Source organism: Amblyomma mixtum, chromosome 4 (genome assembly GCF_055824585.1).
Source record: "Amblyomma mixtum isolate Tamu chromosome 4, ASM5582458v1, whole genome shotgun sequence".
Taxonomy (NCBI): Eukaryota; Metazoa; Arthropoda; class Arachnida; order Ixodida; family Ixodidae; genus Amblyomma; species Amblyomma mixtum.
In genome coordinates, this window is record NC_143015.1 from 80,345,008 (window position 1) to 80,362,581 (window position 17,574).

The following is a 17,574-nucleotide window of genomic DNA, read 5'->3' on the forward strand; positions in this document are numbered from 1 at the left end:
CCTGCTGTTGTGGTCTCTGCTGCAGTGGAAACGTTTGTAACCGCAGAATTGGCGCCCGTCGTGATTGTTGATTCAGTGCTGGTACCTGCCGGGGATGGGAGCTTTTTAGGAAGCAGTTCTTAATTGCTTAAGAAACTAATGCTGTATTAACAATCAGAACTATTACGCTGGCTAGGGCAAGCGATTCCTAACAACGCGGGAGAAACAAGGTGCCTCGAACGAACCACGTTTTCAGGTAAATATGACAGGCAAAACGCAAGATCGCACCACTTCAATGACAGTGACCTAAATTGACACATTTGGGCCGACAATTTCCTCTGTACATGACAAAACTGCCTTTACTATGCTCTTTCCGATGTTAAACAATTCCTCATGGTACGAAAGTAGAGACGAACAAAATTGGGATACAAGAAAGCGAAGCAGATGCAACCTACACTATCTGACAGTATCCTGAAAGCTTCAGCAGGGTACCGCCAAACGATAATTTGCAGACATTTAGATTGTAGGAGAATATTCTGCCGATCAAAGGCGCTATATGAAAAAAGAGAAGGAAATGCCTAAAAAATGAAATGACAGTTTGCTTTCAGTAATACCATATAACCATTTGCAAAGAACAACCTTAGTGCTCGTCACTTATTTGTTACTTTCGCGAATAAAAATTCGCTGCATTATTCGTTTTGCATTCACCGGATTAAAGTGTCCTAGAACTTAGTGATGCGTAAGCTCTCTGAGTACCTTTTTGTTCTTCAAGACATGCAACAAAATTCTTACCTTCTTCTGTTGCATTGGCTGGATTATTTGGAATATTTGGTTCTAGGTGGAGGAAGAGAGAAAGCAGTCATAATAGCGTCAAAAATGATGCCAAAATATTCTAGCAACGTGTGAGTCTTCGCTAAAACAGACATTCCCACACCTTGCCAAGCTATTGAACTCTACCCGCTACCGCTGAAAGTAAGAAAACCGTACTGATTCGTCGTGCAGTCTAGGCAACATTTTCAACAAATTTAACTGCATCTGTGCCAAAAATATATTATATGCCTTCTCTCAACAATGGCAAAAATTAATTGTTAATGATAATGTCCGCACACAGTTACACTCCTGATCATTACGTTAGACATATACGAGTGCGCGCCAGCTGCTGGAGCCTAGAAAACAAAAAAAAAGCAGCCGCATCATCAAGAGACTGAACACTGGTTTTAGATAAACGACGATCGAAAGCGGTAAGCCTATGTTGGGTGTTTAGAAAAAGGACTTCATCAAAAAACGTGCGAACTCAAATATTGCGTTTGTTATGACAGCGTTCATCATGGACTGATTACTTTGATTTGGACGGCAGAAGAGAGAAAAGACGTTTTTGCTGATGGGCCTAGAAAGCTCAAGTTCGGCATCAGAAAAAAATCTTCAACGTGCAAAAAGCAACGCTATATTACAGCACACCTTTTGCAGAGTTAGAAACGTATTTAATTGCTGCTCATTGTAGCCTTGTTTGTGATTTTTTATGGTAGATCCTGCTGGCTCCCTTTATGGTAATTGTGTAGGCTAAATATTACACACATTTTTATGAAGTCCGAAGTAACAAATTAGTGTGTCAATTCACCATGCATTGCAACAATTGGCATTCGGTTAAGAATAACTAATGCTACCAAATTAGTTTTCGTTCTGGTGGCCCCGTGAGGGAACTTTCATCAACACGAGTGAGTGGGCATAAAAACTACGAACATTTATAGTTTTATTACCAGAAGAGATCCGCAAAAAAGGTGTTAGGCATGGTAAACGGGGTAGATTTTTTTATTCAAGAATATCTTGGAATAGTTGTGCATGGCATAAATATGCTGTGCGCATTACCTCATTAGCTCATTACCTCATTCGCTCATTACCTCATTCGCTCATTACCCCATTAGCTACCGCGACACAGCGTTAAGGCGGAGCGCGGGTCGCGGTAAGAGGCCGACTGCCTTCACGAAGTTAAAGCGCAGATCACAAGGGATGCGGAACGGTATCGGCGGCGGCTACGTAGAGCCATGCAGACGTAGAATCGCCAGCTGCGTGGCACCGGGTTACACCACGCCTCTCCGCGCCGTTTTTAGCTCCGCATTTCAAAATCATTCAAAGCAACACTATAATTTTTTGGTTTACTTGAGTATGCATCAAGCATTTTTTTACAGCACGGAGCTGTACAATTTTCGGTGTTGGTATTCTGCGAAAGGGTCGTCGTATAAAGCGAGCCAAGAGCCAATGGAGCCACGGAACACACAACAATGTTTCTTGTTTATATTTGTGGCTTTGGTCATTGAGAGATTGCTAGTGTAACTAATTAATCGCTTTAGATGGTTGATAATAAAAGCGAATAGTCTGCTCTGTCTGGTGTCTCACATACCTCGGTGAACACCAGAACCGGGTCGTAAGGGAAGGGTGGAAGGTGGGAGTGAAAGAAGAAATGAAGAAAGAGGCGCCGTAGTGGAGGTCTTCGGAATAAATTTTGACCACCTGGGGATATTTAAAGTGCACTGACATCGCACAACACACGGGCGCCTGTTGCGTTTCGCCTCCATCTAAGCGCTGCCGCCGCGGTCGGGTTCGAACCCGGGTACTCCGGCTCGGTAGACGAGCGCCTTAATTACTTAGCCACTGCGGCGGGTTAGAAGTGAATTGAAAATGCGATCGGAAAGAGCTTAGTAAAGTCTGTTTGGCAAATAGAGAGGAAACAGGCAACCTAAAAGTGAACTAAATTCGCAAATTTGGGTCGACAATTTCCCCTCCATACTACTAAGCTCCTTCTGATGGAAAACAGTTTTTAAGGGCAAGAACGTAGAGACAAGCAGATTAGGACAAAATAAAGCAAAGGGAATGTAGCCTGCACTACCTGACACATTATATTGGGACTAAAAAAAGAAAAATGCGTTCCATCCCACACCACTAAGCATAACGGGCTTGGCAGTCTTCGCAATACTGCAAAACAGTACCGCTGAACGATAATTTGCAAACATTTAAATTAGCGGAGAAAATGCCGCCGATGAGAGGCGCCTTATGTAAAAAACGGGGCAAATGTCTAAAAATAAATGCCTTAGCTTTTCTGTCAGTATCGCCATATAACGAATTGAAAGGAGTAACCCTGGCGCTTATTATTTAGCTGTTACTTGCGTGAACGAAAATTTGCGGCATTTTTAATTCTCCATTCATCGCATTAAGGAGCCCTAGAACTAACTGATATCTAAGCCCTCTAAGTGACGCTGCTTCCATTTTGTACTTGGAGATATGAAAAAAAGGCTTACCTTCTTCACTGGCATTGCCTGTATTAATGGGGCCTTGGTGGGGAAAGAGAGAAAGCAAACATAATACCTTCAAAAATGATTCCAAGATATTCTAGGATTGTTCGAGTTCTGACTAAACTAGACATTCTCACCGCTTACTATGATATTGAACTGTACTACGCTAACCACTGAAAAAAAGGAAGCAGCAGTGACCAGTCACTAAGTCCAGATACCGATTAAGATAATTTTAACTGCATCTGTGCCAGAAAGATATTAGTCAAGAGCGGTAAAAGTTATTTGTAAATGATAATATCCCCGCAGTGTTACACTCCTGATCATTATTTATGCTAAACATGTACGAGTACGCGCAGCAGATCAAGTCTAACAAAAAAGCGGTCTTTTTATCAAAAGACTGAACATTTTCTTAGTATAAACAAGAGCAAAAGCGGTATTTGTAATTTGGGTATTGAAAGAAAGGACGTGATCAAAAAGTGTACCAGCTACACTATTTGGTTTGATATTACTGCGTTGATTTCGGCATAATGGCTATGATTCGAAGGACAGCAGTGGGACAGAACGTTTTAGTTGAAGGGCCTAAAAAGCCCACGTTCCGCATCAGAAAAAAAATGTTCACCTTGTGAAAAAGAAAGCTATGTTTTATCAACGCTGTCGCTAACTTGAAGACGTGTTTACTTGGTGCTCATCATTGCTATCTTTATGAATGCTATAAGGTACATACTGCTTGCTCCCATTATCGCAAGTGTATAGGCTATATATATATTACTCGTACTTTCATGAAATGTAAGTTACGAAGTACCGTGTCTATTAAGCTTATATTGCAACACATTGCCTTCTTTTATGTTTAATTAATGCTGCCAGCTTAGTTACCTCCCTCGCGGCCCCATCGCGGAACATTCATCAACACAAGTGAGTGGACACTGAAACAATGAACAATGTGGTCGCAGTGTTATCACGAGAAGAAATCCGCAAATAAGAAGTTGCCATGGGAGAACAAGTACATTATTTTATTTAACATTGTATTGGTATACTCGTGCACGGCAACGGTATGCTGTGCTCATGAAATTTTCTCGCAGCCTCCTGAACATTGACCTAACGAAACGTTTTCAGAAGTGTGTGTGCTTGTGTTTTTTTTCTGGGGGGGGGGGGGGGGCAGTAACTTAAGTCCGGTCGTATGTTGATATAATGCAAGACCTCAAAAGAGATAGCAGATATAACTGTAGATATGACTCTGGCCTAATTATCTGTTCTTGTTCTTTCATGTCTGCACTTTAAAAGCGGGAATCAAAATAACCAGCGACTAGGAGTAAGTCCCTGCCATTGCAACTGTTCGAAACTGGTCTGCGCTAAAGCAAGACTAATTGCTGTAGATATTCAACCCAATTTTTACATAGAATTACAAAAAAAAAATGATTGAGGCTTAACTTCGTTAAGCCTGGAGAATGCGAAGCATCATCGTGTCGCGTAATTTGGAGGCGCACAACCACAGCGACGGCGCGAGGTGGGCCCCCGTTTCTCCACTGTCGTGACGTCATCGTGTCACGTGGTGTGACGTCATGTATCACGTGATTTGGAGGCGCACAACCACAGCGACGGCGCGAGGTGGGCCCCCGTTTCTCCACTGGTGTGACGTCATCGCGTCATGTGGTGTGACGTCATGTATCACGTGATTTGGAGGCGCACAACCACAGCGACGGCGCGCGGTGGGCCCCCGTTTCTCTACTGTCGTGACGTCATCGTGTCACGTGGTGTGACGTCATGTATCACGTTATTTGGAGGCGCATAACCATGGTGAAGGGCTGAAGTGGTAGCTAAAGTAGTATGCTTCGCATAAAAACTCTGCCCCTCCCGTAACCGAGAGTAGAGTAAGCATGAAATGTTTACGGGCATAATGCGAAGCGCACGCGGACACGACGAGACGCAGGCCTGACAAGAATGTATATGCAGCGCGTTCGAAACTGTCCGAAGTAGTGCACTGCACGGGCTCGGGCCGGCCCGAAAGCCCGGGCCCGGCCCGGCCCGCGGGCCGGGTCGGGCCGGGGCATGATTTGTTTTGCCGGGCCTGGGCCGGGCCCGGGCCTGAAGTTGCGGGCCCGGGCCGGGCTCGGGCTTATAGCTGCGGACCCGAGCCGGCCTTCGGTTTGTACATAAACGGCTGATGTCCGACTATTCATTCATTATTGCAGAGTGAAATACACAACTGCGGCATTAAGTACACAACTGCGGCATTAGAGCAGCGACATGGATGAGCTATGGGTTATAGTACGCGCTGAGAAAAAAACTAAGCTTTATTCACTTATTTATTTCCCTATTTCCGCGCCGCGGTGGCTTAGCGGTCAAGTTTCTTGACTACTGAGCCGGTGAACCAGGGTTTGCTCCTAGCCTCGGCGGCCGCATTTTTATTTAGGTGGCAAGCATGACAGCCATATATTTTGTTGTATCATTGCTCGTTGAAGAAACCCAGGCGGTCGAAATGATCCGGAGTCCTTTGCTTCGGTGTCTCTCACAGCCCACAAAACACAGCTTTTATTTTTAGCTATATCTTTCTCATGAGAGAAAATTCACAAACAAATCGCGTTTGGTTTTCTTTTTAATCAGCTGGCCGGAAGATCTCGTAAATTAGATAGCCACAAAAGCTTGCGAGAGTATGTAGATCTCATCTCATAACCACATCTATCCCTCCTCGCTTCTTCAAGAGCCTTGTTGTCATGACAAGTGTTCTGCCCTTTAAGTTATCACGTGGTTCGCGCGTTATCTTTTGGTCAACCAGTAACAGTAAAATTCAACCTGCCTTAATTGGCTATTGATCGTTCGTCATCCCAAACATACCTATAAATTATTAGAAATGCATTCGGGAAGAACATATAAGTTTAGGATGCTTATAGTCTTCAAATACACACCGCGAAATACTCAAGCCTTTTAGCTTTTTTGTTTCTGCTGAAAGGCGACCAGTTCGGCTATGAGTTCAACCTGAGAGATCGCGTTCACTAAAAAAATGTCATCCCACTTCTTGCTAGCCAGCTTTAATGTTTATACTTCGCTGGCGGCAAAATATAACTGATCAAAATCATGGGGGAATGAAAAGTAGTCTATTACGCTCGTATGCAGCCCTTTTTATTTGGCTCTCGGAACTTCCGAGTTTATCTTTGCGCACGTACACGAGATCACTGTCCAAAAGACAGGCCTGGCGAGCGCTACTGTTAATCACTTCCTTCTGGGTTAAAAAGAACCAACTTTCTTCAACCCAAACTGTGGTTTCAGAACTTTTGTGGGCGAGTTCCTTATCGATCTAGTCGCGTTCTGCTTGGCCAGAGTGAGCAGTATACCTCAAGCGTTACTGTGATACGGGCCGGGCCGGGCCCGGGCTGGGCCTCACTCCGGGATTCACGGGCCGGGCCGGGCTCGCTACAGCGATAATTTAGCGGGCCTGGGCCGGGCCCGGGCTTGAAGCCGCGGGCCTGGGCCGGGCACGGGCTTCAGGTCTCGGGCCCGGGCCGGGCTTGGGCCTCAGATTGTGGCCCGTGCAGTGCTCTAGTCCGAAGTGCGTAGAGGCGAAAGCGTTTTCAGCACCACTTTGCGTATGTGACTGGTGATGTTACCACTGGATTACGTCACACATAATTCATGACGAAGTAATGACAAATTATTGATTAGTGTGTAATGACTGATTAGTGACTAAATACTAATAAACTGCTAATTAATGACGCTTAAGTTTCGTCTTTAGGAGTGGAATGCGACAGCGTGTTGTAGCGCTGCCAGGCAGTCCGCGGAACGCGACCACCCGTTCGGCGTGATGCTTCGTCCTTTGAACGCGACGCTTTTTGAGGAAAGGAAATTACGCAGTAATTCTCTGCCATCTCGGTGGACACCCGATCCGCACCTTACAGGAAGGTAGGAACGCCACCACCCGTTCGGCGCGATGCCCTTTGAACGCAACGTTTTTTGAGGACAGGAAATGGAGCAGTAATTCTCTGTCATCGCGGTGGACACCCGAACCGCACCGTACAGGAAGGGAGGAACGTCACCACCAGTTCGGCACGATGCGTTGCCCTTTGAACGAAACGCTTTTTGAGGAAAGGAAATGACGCAGTAATTCTCTGTCATCTCGGTGGACACCCGAACCGCACCATACAGGAAGGGAGGAACGCCACCACCCGTTCGGCGCGAAGCTACCGGCGCTTGTATGCCGGTCCTGTAGGAGGGCTTAGAAAGTCTCGTTAAATCTTGTACGGTGCCCCGATGTTCTCGTTTCAGTGCCCGGATGAGTGGAATTCAGTGCCCGGATGTTGGCTCTCGGGCTTGGCGTGACTATCACCACACTGCCGACAACGGGAGCTAAAAGCATTTCATGCTTAAATATTGTGGCATGTATGTGCTTTTTGCACGCGTTGTTAGAAATCGGAAATTATTATTCCGTGCATTATCAAACGCACAGCTCGACTGATATATTCATAAACATTGAGAAGGCACTGGCATCAGTTATTTTTTGTGACTCGTTTGGAGACCAACCGGCGCTTGCATGCCGGTCGTGTAGGATGGCTTAGAGAGTCTCGTTAAATCTCGTTAAGTCTCGTACGGTGCCCGGATGTTCTCGTTTCAGAGCCCGGATGACTGGAATTCAGTGCCCGGATGATGGCTCTCGGTCTCGGCGTGACGTCACCACACTGCCGACAACGGGAGCTAAAAGCATTTCATGCTTAAAAATGCGCTTCGTTCTTTTGGGAATCGGCTTGCTTCCTAAGATACTTTAATTGACCTCAAACAGAACTACTTCGTACAGGTGAACGTGCATGATTTGAAAACCTTTTCCTTTCCTATATCCTTTAACAGAGATCTGCATGGTAAAAGAACAGGTTAGGCCTCCTTCTGCTGCAAAGAAACGCAAGGAAAACACCCCAAAATCCCTAAACGCGAGTTCTTGGGCTATGCCCGCGCCGTATATAATTATGCAGCTGTATCAAGTATAACGCGGGCAGACATGCGCTGTGTTATTACTTATTTTGAAATTTTACTAGAGTTTTAGCAGGCAGATTGAATTCAGGCATTTTATTCGGTTACTTTAGTCAGCCTTGAATTCGTTTAGTTTTGTGGAGTGGTGTTTTTTCGCGGTTAAATCGGCAGATATTCTGACTAACTCATTTAGAATTCTCCAACGATAGAAGCAAAATTAACGTGGTGTTTTTTTTTTGTCCAGCGACGTGCGAAATACTCTTAGGCGCTGCAGAACCAAAACCAAAAGAGTTCCGAGTTGCGCAATGCGGTTTCGCTGTCAGCGCCATGATTTTCACAAAGGGGACGCAAAAGATGTGGAACATTTTTTAAAACAAAAATAAACCTGGTTATAGCACTTGTGTGTTTTGTTCTCCGATGCAAAATTAGTATTACATGACGCATCACATCAGTGGCAGTTTTGAGACCTGTAAACGGAGAATCAACTGGGTTCAAAATGGTTATCCCAGAAAGATTTATGTCAAATTATTCGAGATATGCGCTGAATGTAGACCCAATGAGCTGAAATACATGTTAGCGACTAAAGTGTTCTGTATAAACAATCAGCTTTACTACACTTGCAACGCGAATTTTATCACCACGCAACATCATCTATAGCAGCCATTGGGGAGCTAGATACATAATATTTATTGCTTAATACTAAAAGGGCATAATATCGGAAAGAATATGAAAGTTAATTCCTCTGTTTGTGGACACTGGTAGAAACTGTGCATCTTGGATTATGAACTAAACGCATTTTTCTTCCACTGGACAGTGACTCACCTTCAGAGATGGATATCTCGGTGCTCTCTAAATTGGGGAGAAAGAATACATGCCTAACTATTTAATTCTTTGCAACAAGAAAACAAACAGCTTCTAAAGACAGTTGTGGCTGGAGTAACACGGCAGCACTAGGAAGCAATCGCGCGCTTTTTTTTTCAGGCTACAAGAAAATAACAGGATGGAAGTGTGTTTTTGTAAAAAACTTAACCACCTGTTACTGACTTCGTTGTACACTTCAACTAAACGAGTTGGGGTAAAATTAGGCAATGTTTATTACGCCATGATCATTAATAGATAATGAGGCGAATTGAACCAACTTGGTCACCTCATCCGACGGCAAGTAGTAGGTCCATTGTTTGGTAAATAAGCTATACACCATCTTTTTAATTAGACAACGTTAAGTGCACTTCGCTGTTATATAGGTCAAGCTTCACTGTGCATCCAGTATTCTAATATTACGATTGCACTGATAAGCTACTTCAAAAATTTCTCTAACCGCTCAGTAAAAAGTCTTTATATTCAATTACTGCAGTTGCAGGTAACACTCCAACTGAAACCATCTAAAATGCGTCTCCTGCATCTTGCTTTGCTTTCAAATTTTGTTGCTGTGGACCAGTAGACAAGGCTGTAGCACAGCCACTAACACGACGTTATAAACTGAAACGCGGCCCTAATTTCAGTGTCACTAGAAAACGTCGTTAGCTTCGCAGAGGTGTTTGAATTCTCTAAGGCTTAGAAAATCAGGAATACCACAGTGTACTGAAATTTTTCTTTATGCTTCTTTTCAGTCTAACTTGCGGTTATGCAGCGCGTGATGTTTCAAACACCTGTGAGTAGCGAATTTACATTCGAGGAGAAATGGCCGGCCAAATACAGCGTAGAGAAGGAGCTGTGGAATGCCAAATTATTTACCGTAGAAAGTCCTTCCCTATAACACATGCATGAAACTTTCCCCACATACCAGGTCCATCTAGAGCTCACTTTATTATTCTTGCCGAGACCGACATAAAAACAAGTTACACTGCACGAGAGTTCTATAAACTGGCAGTTGAAAGCAACATTTGTACTGAGAAATTTATTCGGGGTAAACGCTTTCGCTACCCAACTCCAACTGGAACAGCACAATGACAATGCTGCCTAAACTGGCATTTGTGACCAGTACAATTGTGTATTGTATAGGCGTTGTCATGATCGCGCTACCTGTAATTCTGCTATACAAACAGCGTTTTCTAGATTGCACATCATGATATTTGGTCTCACGGTTACGTTCTCATACCTAAAGACGGGCAATTAGGCCACCTATAAAAATTTGTGAATTTTCCTTTTCCTGCATCCATCATTGTGGGAACCACATTTGGTTCCAGAGTTTTGCGCGCATTTTATGCTATCTAAAAATAAAAAAGTGAATTGCAAAATTCCAAATCGAGTTTATGTGCCCCTACTCTCTCGGAAGTCAAATGTATCTCTGTGCGATAATAAACGCAGTAGCGATTGACATGTATGCCAATAGTTGCTGCACTGTGTAGAGGGATTAACTAGATCACGACGTATAAAAAACTTTGTCCAAGTCGGGTGCTTGATCTGAAATTTAAAATTATACAGACAACCTTAAGCCCCGTAGAGCCCAACACAATTTTCGGCATACTTTCGCGACTGAAATTGCGGTACTTAAATTTAGGTTGATTCTTGCTACCGAAAACCAACCACACTACTAGGCATGTTTGAGTTCTTCCCAGACTTGGACGAAAAGCTAGAAAGGTAAGGATGTTGCCCAATATTTAGAAACTCTGACAATAGAAGCCATCAGTAGAAACGCTACATATTCTGAATAGCAAGCTTAAGAAGAACATTAAGTGAAGGTTGTTCAGACATTCAAACCTTTCTAATATCATTCTTGAAACCTTTATTACTGAACTTTTCGTAAATAAATCCATTCATAAGAGACGTTCTCATTCCCCACAGTGTGGTGGACAAAAAATATTCAGCTAATAGTTATTTTATCATGCTCTCTTGCGTTCACTATCAGGCACTTACCATCGCCTGTGCTGTTGCCATTTTGGTCTGTGCCTGAAAAGCACATTAATATCAGTTATTTCGCTGCGGTATTACTAGAAATTGTATTTACAGTGGGAGCCACTGATATTTATTAAATTAAGTGCGGAAGGCTACGTCATCATCTTTGGCAAGCGAATGAATCGCAGATTTTTTTATACCCTGCGCGATAATAAAATAGTAAATGTTCTTTCCGCTAAAGTGCATCTGACAGTGTTTTTTTCCTCTGTTGGTTATATTTTTTTAAAGCACTAACCAGCGGGCAATTAAATCTTTCTTACCTAATGAGAAACGCATTCATAAAAAAATGAAGGAGGTGCTGTTGACGGCGGCCGGTGCTGCCATCGGCGGAGCTTGTGAGACACAGTCTCGCGACTACCAGTCAATAATGTAGCTGCCATCTGCTGCGGTGAAAAGTTCGCTCACAATTCTCTGGGCAGCCCACATGGCCTAGAATGACATGATAAGGTCACGTGACTGACCCATTCATCGACCATGGCGAGTTGCGCGAAGACGAGTAGAATCTATGACCGACCCCAGGTTGGTCATAGGGTAGCCACCCTGGGTGCAAGGGTAGCAAACATTGGGACCAGCGAACAAACTGGATGAGTACACGGGGCAGCCCTGGACTAACATATGAAAATTACCAAAGAGCCAGCCAAGAATACCAAACGACGCATGCATATGCAACGAGCAAAACAGATGTGCCGAGTCGCCACTGCACCGCCTACAAATCCAGATTTATTCGGCACACGTTGCAAATTACAAATAAGTTTTTTGGTCTACCTGACCATCACGAGCACACTGTTGTTTATGAATCAAAACTCTTTATTCGTGAGATACAGTGAAGGTGCAGTGACGCATGTTTTAGTACCTTGCATCCTGATATCATAGGCTTCCAGTTGCTCCCTAGCTTCTATGTTTTATGCGAAGCATACCACTTTAGCTACCACTTCAGCCCTTCACCGTGGTTATGCGCCTCCAAATCTCGTGATACATGACGTCACATCACGTGACACGATGACGTCACGACAGTGGAGAAACGGGGGCCCACCTCGCGCCGTCGCTGTGGTTGTGCGCCTCCAAATTACGCGACACGATGATGCTTCGCATTCTCCAGGCTTAACCAAGTTAAGCCTCAGCCATTTTTTTTTCTTTTTTCTACTACTGAAATTTTTTCGAATGCTCAAACACAGTTTTCACACTGTCTACAATGACGAGGGAGCCTTTATTGGTCCGACATATTTTTCAGTACATTTTTATGTTCACGTGCAGGATCATGCATTGTAGTCACCTGGGCCACCCACCCCAGCCGATTTCTCGCTCATCATGCCGAAAACGACGACAGCGCCTGATTTTCTGCCCAGTGACCCGCAAGGTCCAAGAACACTTAAAATTTATTAACAGTAAATTTTTTTCCCTCCATCCATCTGTAGAACAGGAGCCTTAAGGTTAAGACGATGAAAAAGTACGAAAATCCGACATCATCACCAACAACCTTACCACACCCACTACAGCGCAAATACCACACCCATGCCTCTCCAATTAACTCTGTTTTCTTGCCAGCTGGCCAACTTATCCCCGCAAAATTCCTGATCTCATCCACCCACCTAACATTCTACCGCTCCATCCTATGACTGCCGCCTCTTGGAATCCGCTCTGTTACCCTTTAGGACCAGGGGGTATCTTGCCTTCACATTGCATTGCCTGCCCAATCCCATTTCCTGTCCTTAATTTCAACAAGGATGTCATTAACTTATAGTACGGTTCTGTACAGCCTACGTGCTGGTTAGCTAGTTTTCTGCTCCGTTATTTAACCGCAAGGAGACAATAATTAATCAATTAACTGCTGTTCTCTTGCGAGACTGTTGACCATTACTTTGGTTTTCTGCACGTTAATTTTTACACACCGTTCTGCTCTGCCTTTGTAACTCATTGATCATCCATAGCAGTTCATTGCTCGAGTAACAAGGCAATGTCATCAGCGAAGGGCCGATTACTTATGTATTTTCCTAGTCATGGGCCTAGGGGTCATGAGCCCAGTCAAGCTGTCGAGACAGCTTTTAGCCCTTGACCTTTTGTAGGATCCATTATTGCTGGAAAAATAAACAATTGCTTAAAAAAAGTCTTATCGCCAATTGTCCCCAGTCCAGGACTCGCAATACTTCCAGCAAAAGGGCGGTAAACAATATTTGCGAGATCATGCCTCGCTGTCTGCCACCCTTCATTATAGGGATTTTTGTGATGACTTCATGGCGGACTATGGTTTCCTTGAAGTCGTTGGAGATTTCGTCCAGTATTTTTCCTTGAAGCTATTCTATGCCCTGATTCCGCAATGCCTGCATGACTGCTGAGGTTAACACTGAGTCAAATGGTTTCTCACAATCAATGAAGGCTATATATATAGTGGTTCGTTACATTTTGCCTATTTCTATGTCACCTGTTTGATAGTGTGAATATGCTATATATTCGAGTATCCTTTATGAAACCTGCCTGTTCATTTGGTTGATTGCAGTGTAAGGTTCTCGTGACTGAATTAGCGATTACCTTAGACACACATTGTAGGCAACGGACAGTACGCTGATGGGTAATTTTTCAAGTTCTTGACGTCTCCTTTCTTATGAATGAAGAAACTTTAAACGTCCCCCCCCCCACCCACCCCCATCCTTGAAAAGACCTGCTGTCACCTGATCCTCACCAGCCGCTATCCCCGTTTGCATTGCGCCGAAGACTTTCTTTAGTTCCTCTCTCATTGGAAGCATCTTTCATGACCCCCGCAATTTTTTCTTTAACTAGTGGTTATTTACAGCGACAGGAATTTGTAATTCAAAATACCTCCGGTATAAGAGGTGGACAGCGTTCCTGCGCGCCATTGAGGTAATCAGTACACATGTTTAGATTTGTTTTTTACACACAACGGTTGCCTTGCTATTAATTATTTCTAATGATTATCTTGACTTCTCACTGCTAAGCGATTTTGTGAAAGAAAACCATCTTGAGGCTGTAGTTGTGTACATCGTCATTGATCTCGTCTTCTTCAGCGGCACCATTTCTTCAAATGCGAGATCTAAGTGCCTAAAAGATTCTGTGACTTGACAGCTTATTGGCCAGAAATCAATCGCGATAGCCCTTTTCATTCTGCTTGTTAAGAGCCAGGATTTGATGGTTGCGTAACAAGAGACAAATAGTCATTATTTTTCATTAAAATGTACCGAATTCGTCCAAAACGTTCTTACTGTCTCCATCTGAGCTGTGTGGCCTATAGGTGCACTTTTTCAAGGAGCTGTGTGGCCCAAGAGCGCTTTTTCTCTTTGATTTTGCTAGATTTAACCCGAATCAGCATTTCCTCTATTTAATGTGGTTTTTATCTCTTTCAATGTTACCGCTTACATTCTCCTCTTCATATGTCACTGCGCTGTAGATACACAGGTTTCAATAGTTTGGTAGCCGACGTTTCCTCTGCAGGTGAGGTACGTAAATTAAGTACCAAATCTAGAAAAATATCACCGCTTCTCTGGGTCATTAACCCACTGTTTCTAATTTGGCAACAGGAGATTGCCGACACCGTGTTCTACACACTAGCCAAATGCATTAGCAGGGGCAGAGTAGAAAATCTGCTGATGTCTGTTTAGCTAAACATATCATGATAGAGTCCGATCCGAGGACGCCACATCTCAATTAAGTCGAAAAGCAGAAAGCGTGAATGTGCTCAGGGATGAAATGAGGTAAAGAACACCAGGGACACAAACTGTTTTTCGAGCCTTCCATTACAGCGGCTCTTTCGTATCTGTTCTTTTATGCGTTCCTTCTCGACATGGTTCTAGCTGCCGAAGATATAAAGAAAAGGTGCACCGTTCTCTTTCTTCGCCCCATCCCCCGACCGACGAATTCCCTCTGGAAAATAAGTACTGCCGCTATTTTCTCGACCAAAAGCTGCAAAAAATGCGACGTGCAGTTGATTTGACTTACCATAGTTCAGAACATAATCAGGAGGGAAAGGAGGAGGTGATTCTGGGGGAAAAAGAAATACTATATTCAGTCACTTTCAACCAAACGTAAAGAAAGCACCACGAAATGTCAATAAAATGCTTAACGAACAGCTTGAAGATCACACTGCGGCTAATGATCGAAAAGGATCTACGGCGTCAATACGGGCCATATACAGTTCGCAGGGTTTTATTCGGGCAATTATTTTTTGTGCCACGTTTTTGAAATCATTTGGTTTTCTGACTCCTTCAAGTTGTTCGTGTTCCCGGAATCAGCACGTCAGCACTGTGCAACTACTCGTTTTTATAACATGATGCTTGCTTATTAGGGTAAATTTACGACAGTTTATGTTCTGAAATATATGTAAAGCCGAATGTGACGAATATATGGATATGTTTTAGAGAAATTAGCCACTTTTCTTTCGGGAATACATTTTCAGTAACCTTACTAATCGCAGACTTGTCGCGTAAAGCGTATACTAAAGGAAGTACTTTTTAAGCTGTAAACGAAACTTTTGAACATCTATTTACATAAAATTTTGTTTAATGTAGTTGATGACATTCTTCAGTTAAATACAACAAACAAAAAATACGCCAAAAAAACTGGAGGGTACGCAAAGCTCCGCCTTGAGGGTATGACGCGATAGCCTAATGGGAAACGCACGGGACTAAAGTTGCGGACGCAGGTCGTCGGCACATCGTTCTAGACAAAGCCGATGCCACGAACGCCAGCGTAGCTTCCGCGCCGAACAAACGGGCAGCAAGCCGCAGGTTTCGTGGTGAACGCGCCTTGGATATGCGCTCCGTTTTAGCCGCTTATCGCGTGATTACTGCGGCGCCGCACGGCCCTACTGCGCCCGAACGAGACTAGCGGGAGGCGCTGCTGTTGTGCGCTATCTGGTGGGGCAGTGGCGTAAATTGCGAGGAGAGTGATTTTAGTGGGTGCCGCCTGATGGCGCTACGTGCTCGCGAAGCGAAGAGGAAAAGTAGCGGAAATGTAATTTGTTACTCGCTTAATTGCGACTTCTGTTATTTCCGTGTTCATAACTACTAATATACACCACATAACATGTCTCTAAAGCACCCTTCTAAGACAACTCCGTATTCACTAGACGCGCCATTGTTCATCCCAAGCCATCGAGCTTGCGTAGCGGAGTGGTTAGCGTGCTCATATCGCACTCCGGAGGCCCTGGTTCGATTCCCCAACTCGACCAATTTCCTATCCGGTTTCTTTAACGAATGCATCTGGAATTTTTCGCTCACGGTCAACGCCGCAGATCCCGACGACGGCACTGGCTTTTTTGCGACACGGGGCCCTCAGAGCTATCGCGTTAAAAGGTATATGCCACCTAATCCCTCAATAGGAACATTTCGCATGCACAGCAACTAAAAAAAAATCATGGGGGTACTTTGTTGACCTAAAGTACGTGAGGCGAAAGCCTTAAGCGCGGTGTTGCTGCTTGTGTCACTGGTGTGGGGCTAAGATGCTAAGCTTCGCCTCTAAGTGTGGAATGCGACATCGTCTTGCAACGCTGCCAGGGAGTCCACAGAACGCCATCGCCCGTTGGGCTCTATGCCTTGCTGTTCCGTAAATTGCTTTTGAAGGAAAGAAATGAATCTGTCTCGCATATCTCGATGGACACTGGGACCTCACCGTAATGGGGAGGAAGATGGGAGTGAACGAAGACACCGTATTCACTACACGCGCCTTTGTTCATTCCAAACCATCGAGCTGGAATGGCGGAGTGGTTAGCGTGCTCGTCTCGCACTCCGGAGACCCTGGTTCGATTCCCCAACTCGACTAATTTCTTGCTCGGTTTTATTTATTTATCTGGTTTGACTAGAAAGGTTAATTATGGTAATCGATTAATTACGCGCTTAACTAAACTCTGTTCCACTTACTTGGAGCGTCACTATATGATCCCTTCAATTGGTCGCATGGTTACTAGCCAATGTAAAATTTGCCCCCGTTTGAAATTCGCGCACTGTGACGTCACAACCATTTCGATCAATTGAAACAAGGTCAGCGTAGCTACAGCTCGACGGCGGCCACCCGTGGTCTCGCTTTGGCTGTCGGAGTGTTGCTTTCGCAACGAGAATTGCAGGACGCTGAAGCTTCGCCTTTAAGAGCGGAACGCGAAAGCGTGTTGCAGCGCTGCCAGGGAGGCCACGGTACGCCATCGCCCGCTCGGCGCGACGCCGTGCCCGTTGGACAAATAGCTCGGAATCGCTAGGAGGCCTCTCAAAACAGCCCTATCCGCCGCCCGAAGAGGTCATGAGTGGGCTGCAGTGACGCTGCTCCTTGAATTGACCTTTGTGCGTCTGCGTTGTGATTGTAATTTTAGAGGAATGGAAAGGCGCAGTAGCTGTCGCACATATCAGTGGACACCTCAACCACACCGTGAGAGAAGTAAGTTTGGAGGGAAAGATAAAAGGCATAAAGAGAGGCAGTAACGGAGGTATGAGTCTTTTCTGGCGTCGTATTCGCGGACCGC

General features: G+C 44.5%; 1 protein-coding gene across 7 annotated transcripts in view; it reads right to left on the reverse strand.

Moving 5' to 3' along the window:
- The window catches only part of LOC149347162 (uncharacterized), a 58,752-nt gene that overhangs the window by 19,051 nt on the left and 22,127 nt on the right, over positions 1 to 17,574 (reverse strand). For 4 of the 7 annotated variants that reach the window (XM_089585509.1, XM_089585508.1, XM_089585507.1 and 1 more), the window contains 6 exons: positions 15,063 to 15,104; positions 11,076 to 11,108; positions 9,042 to 9,068; positions 3,273 to 3,305; positions 772 to 813; positions 2 to 85 (listed from right to left, as the gene is read on the reverse strand). In XM_089585509.1, the coding sequence (XP_089441635.1) occupies positions 2 to 85; positions 772 to 813; positions 3,273 to 3,305; positions 9,042 to 9,068; positions 11,076 to 11,108; positions 15,063 to 15,104 (261 nt within the window). The remainder of the gene's footprint in view (position 1; positions 86 to 771; positions 814 to 3,272; positions 3,306 to 9,041; positions 9,069 to 11,075; positions 11,109 to 15,062; positions 15,105 to 17,574) is intronic. The other 3 variants (XM_089585513.1, XM_089585511.1, XM_089585510.1) reach the window with 1 other exon arrangement.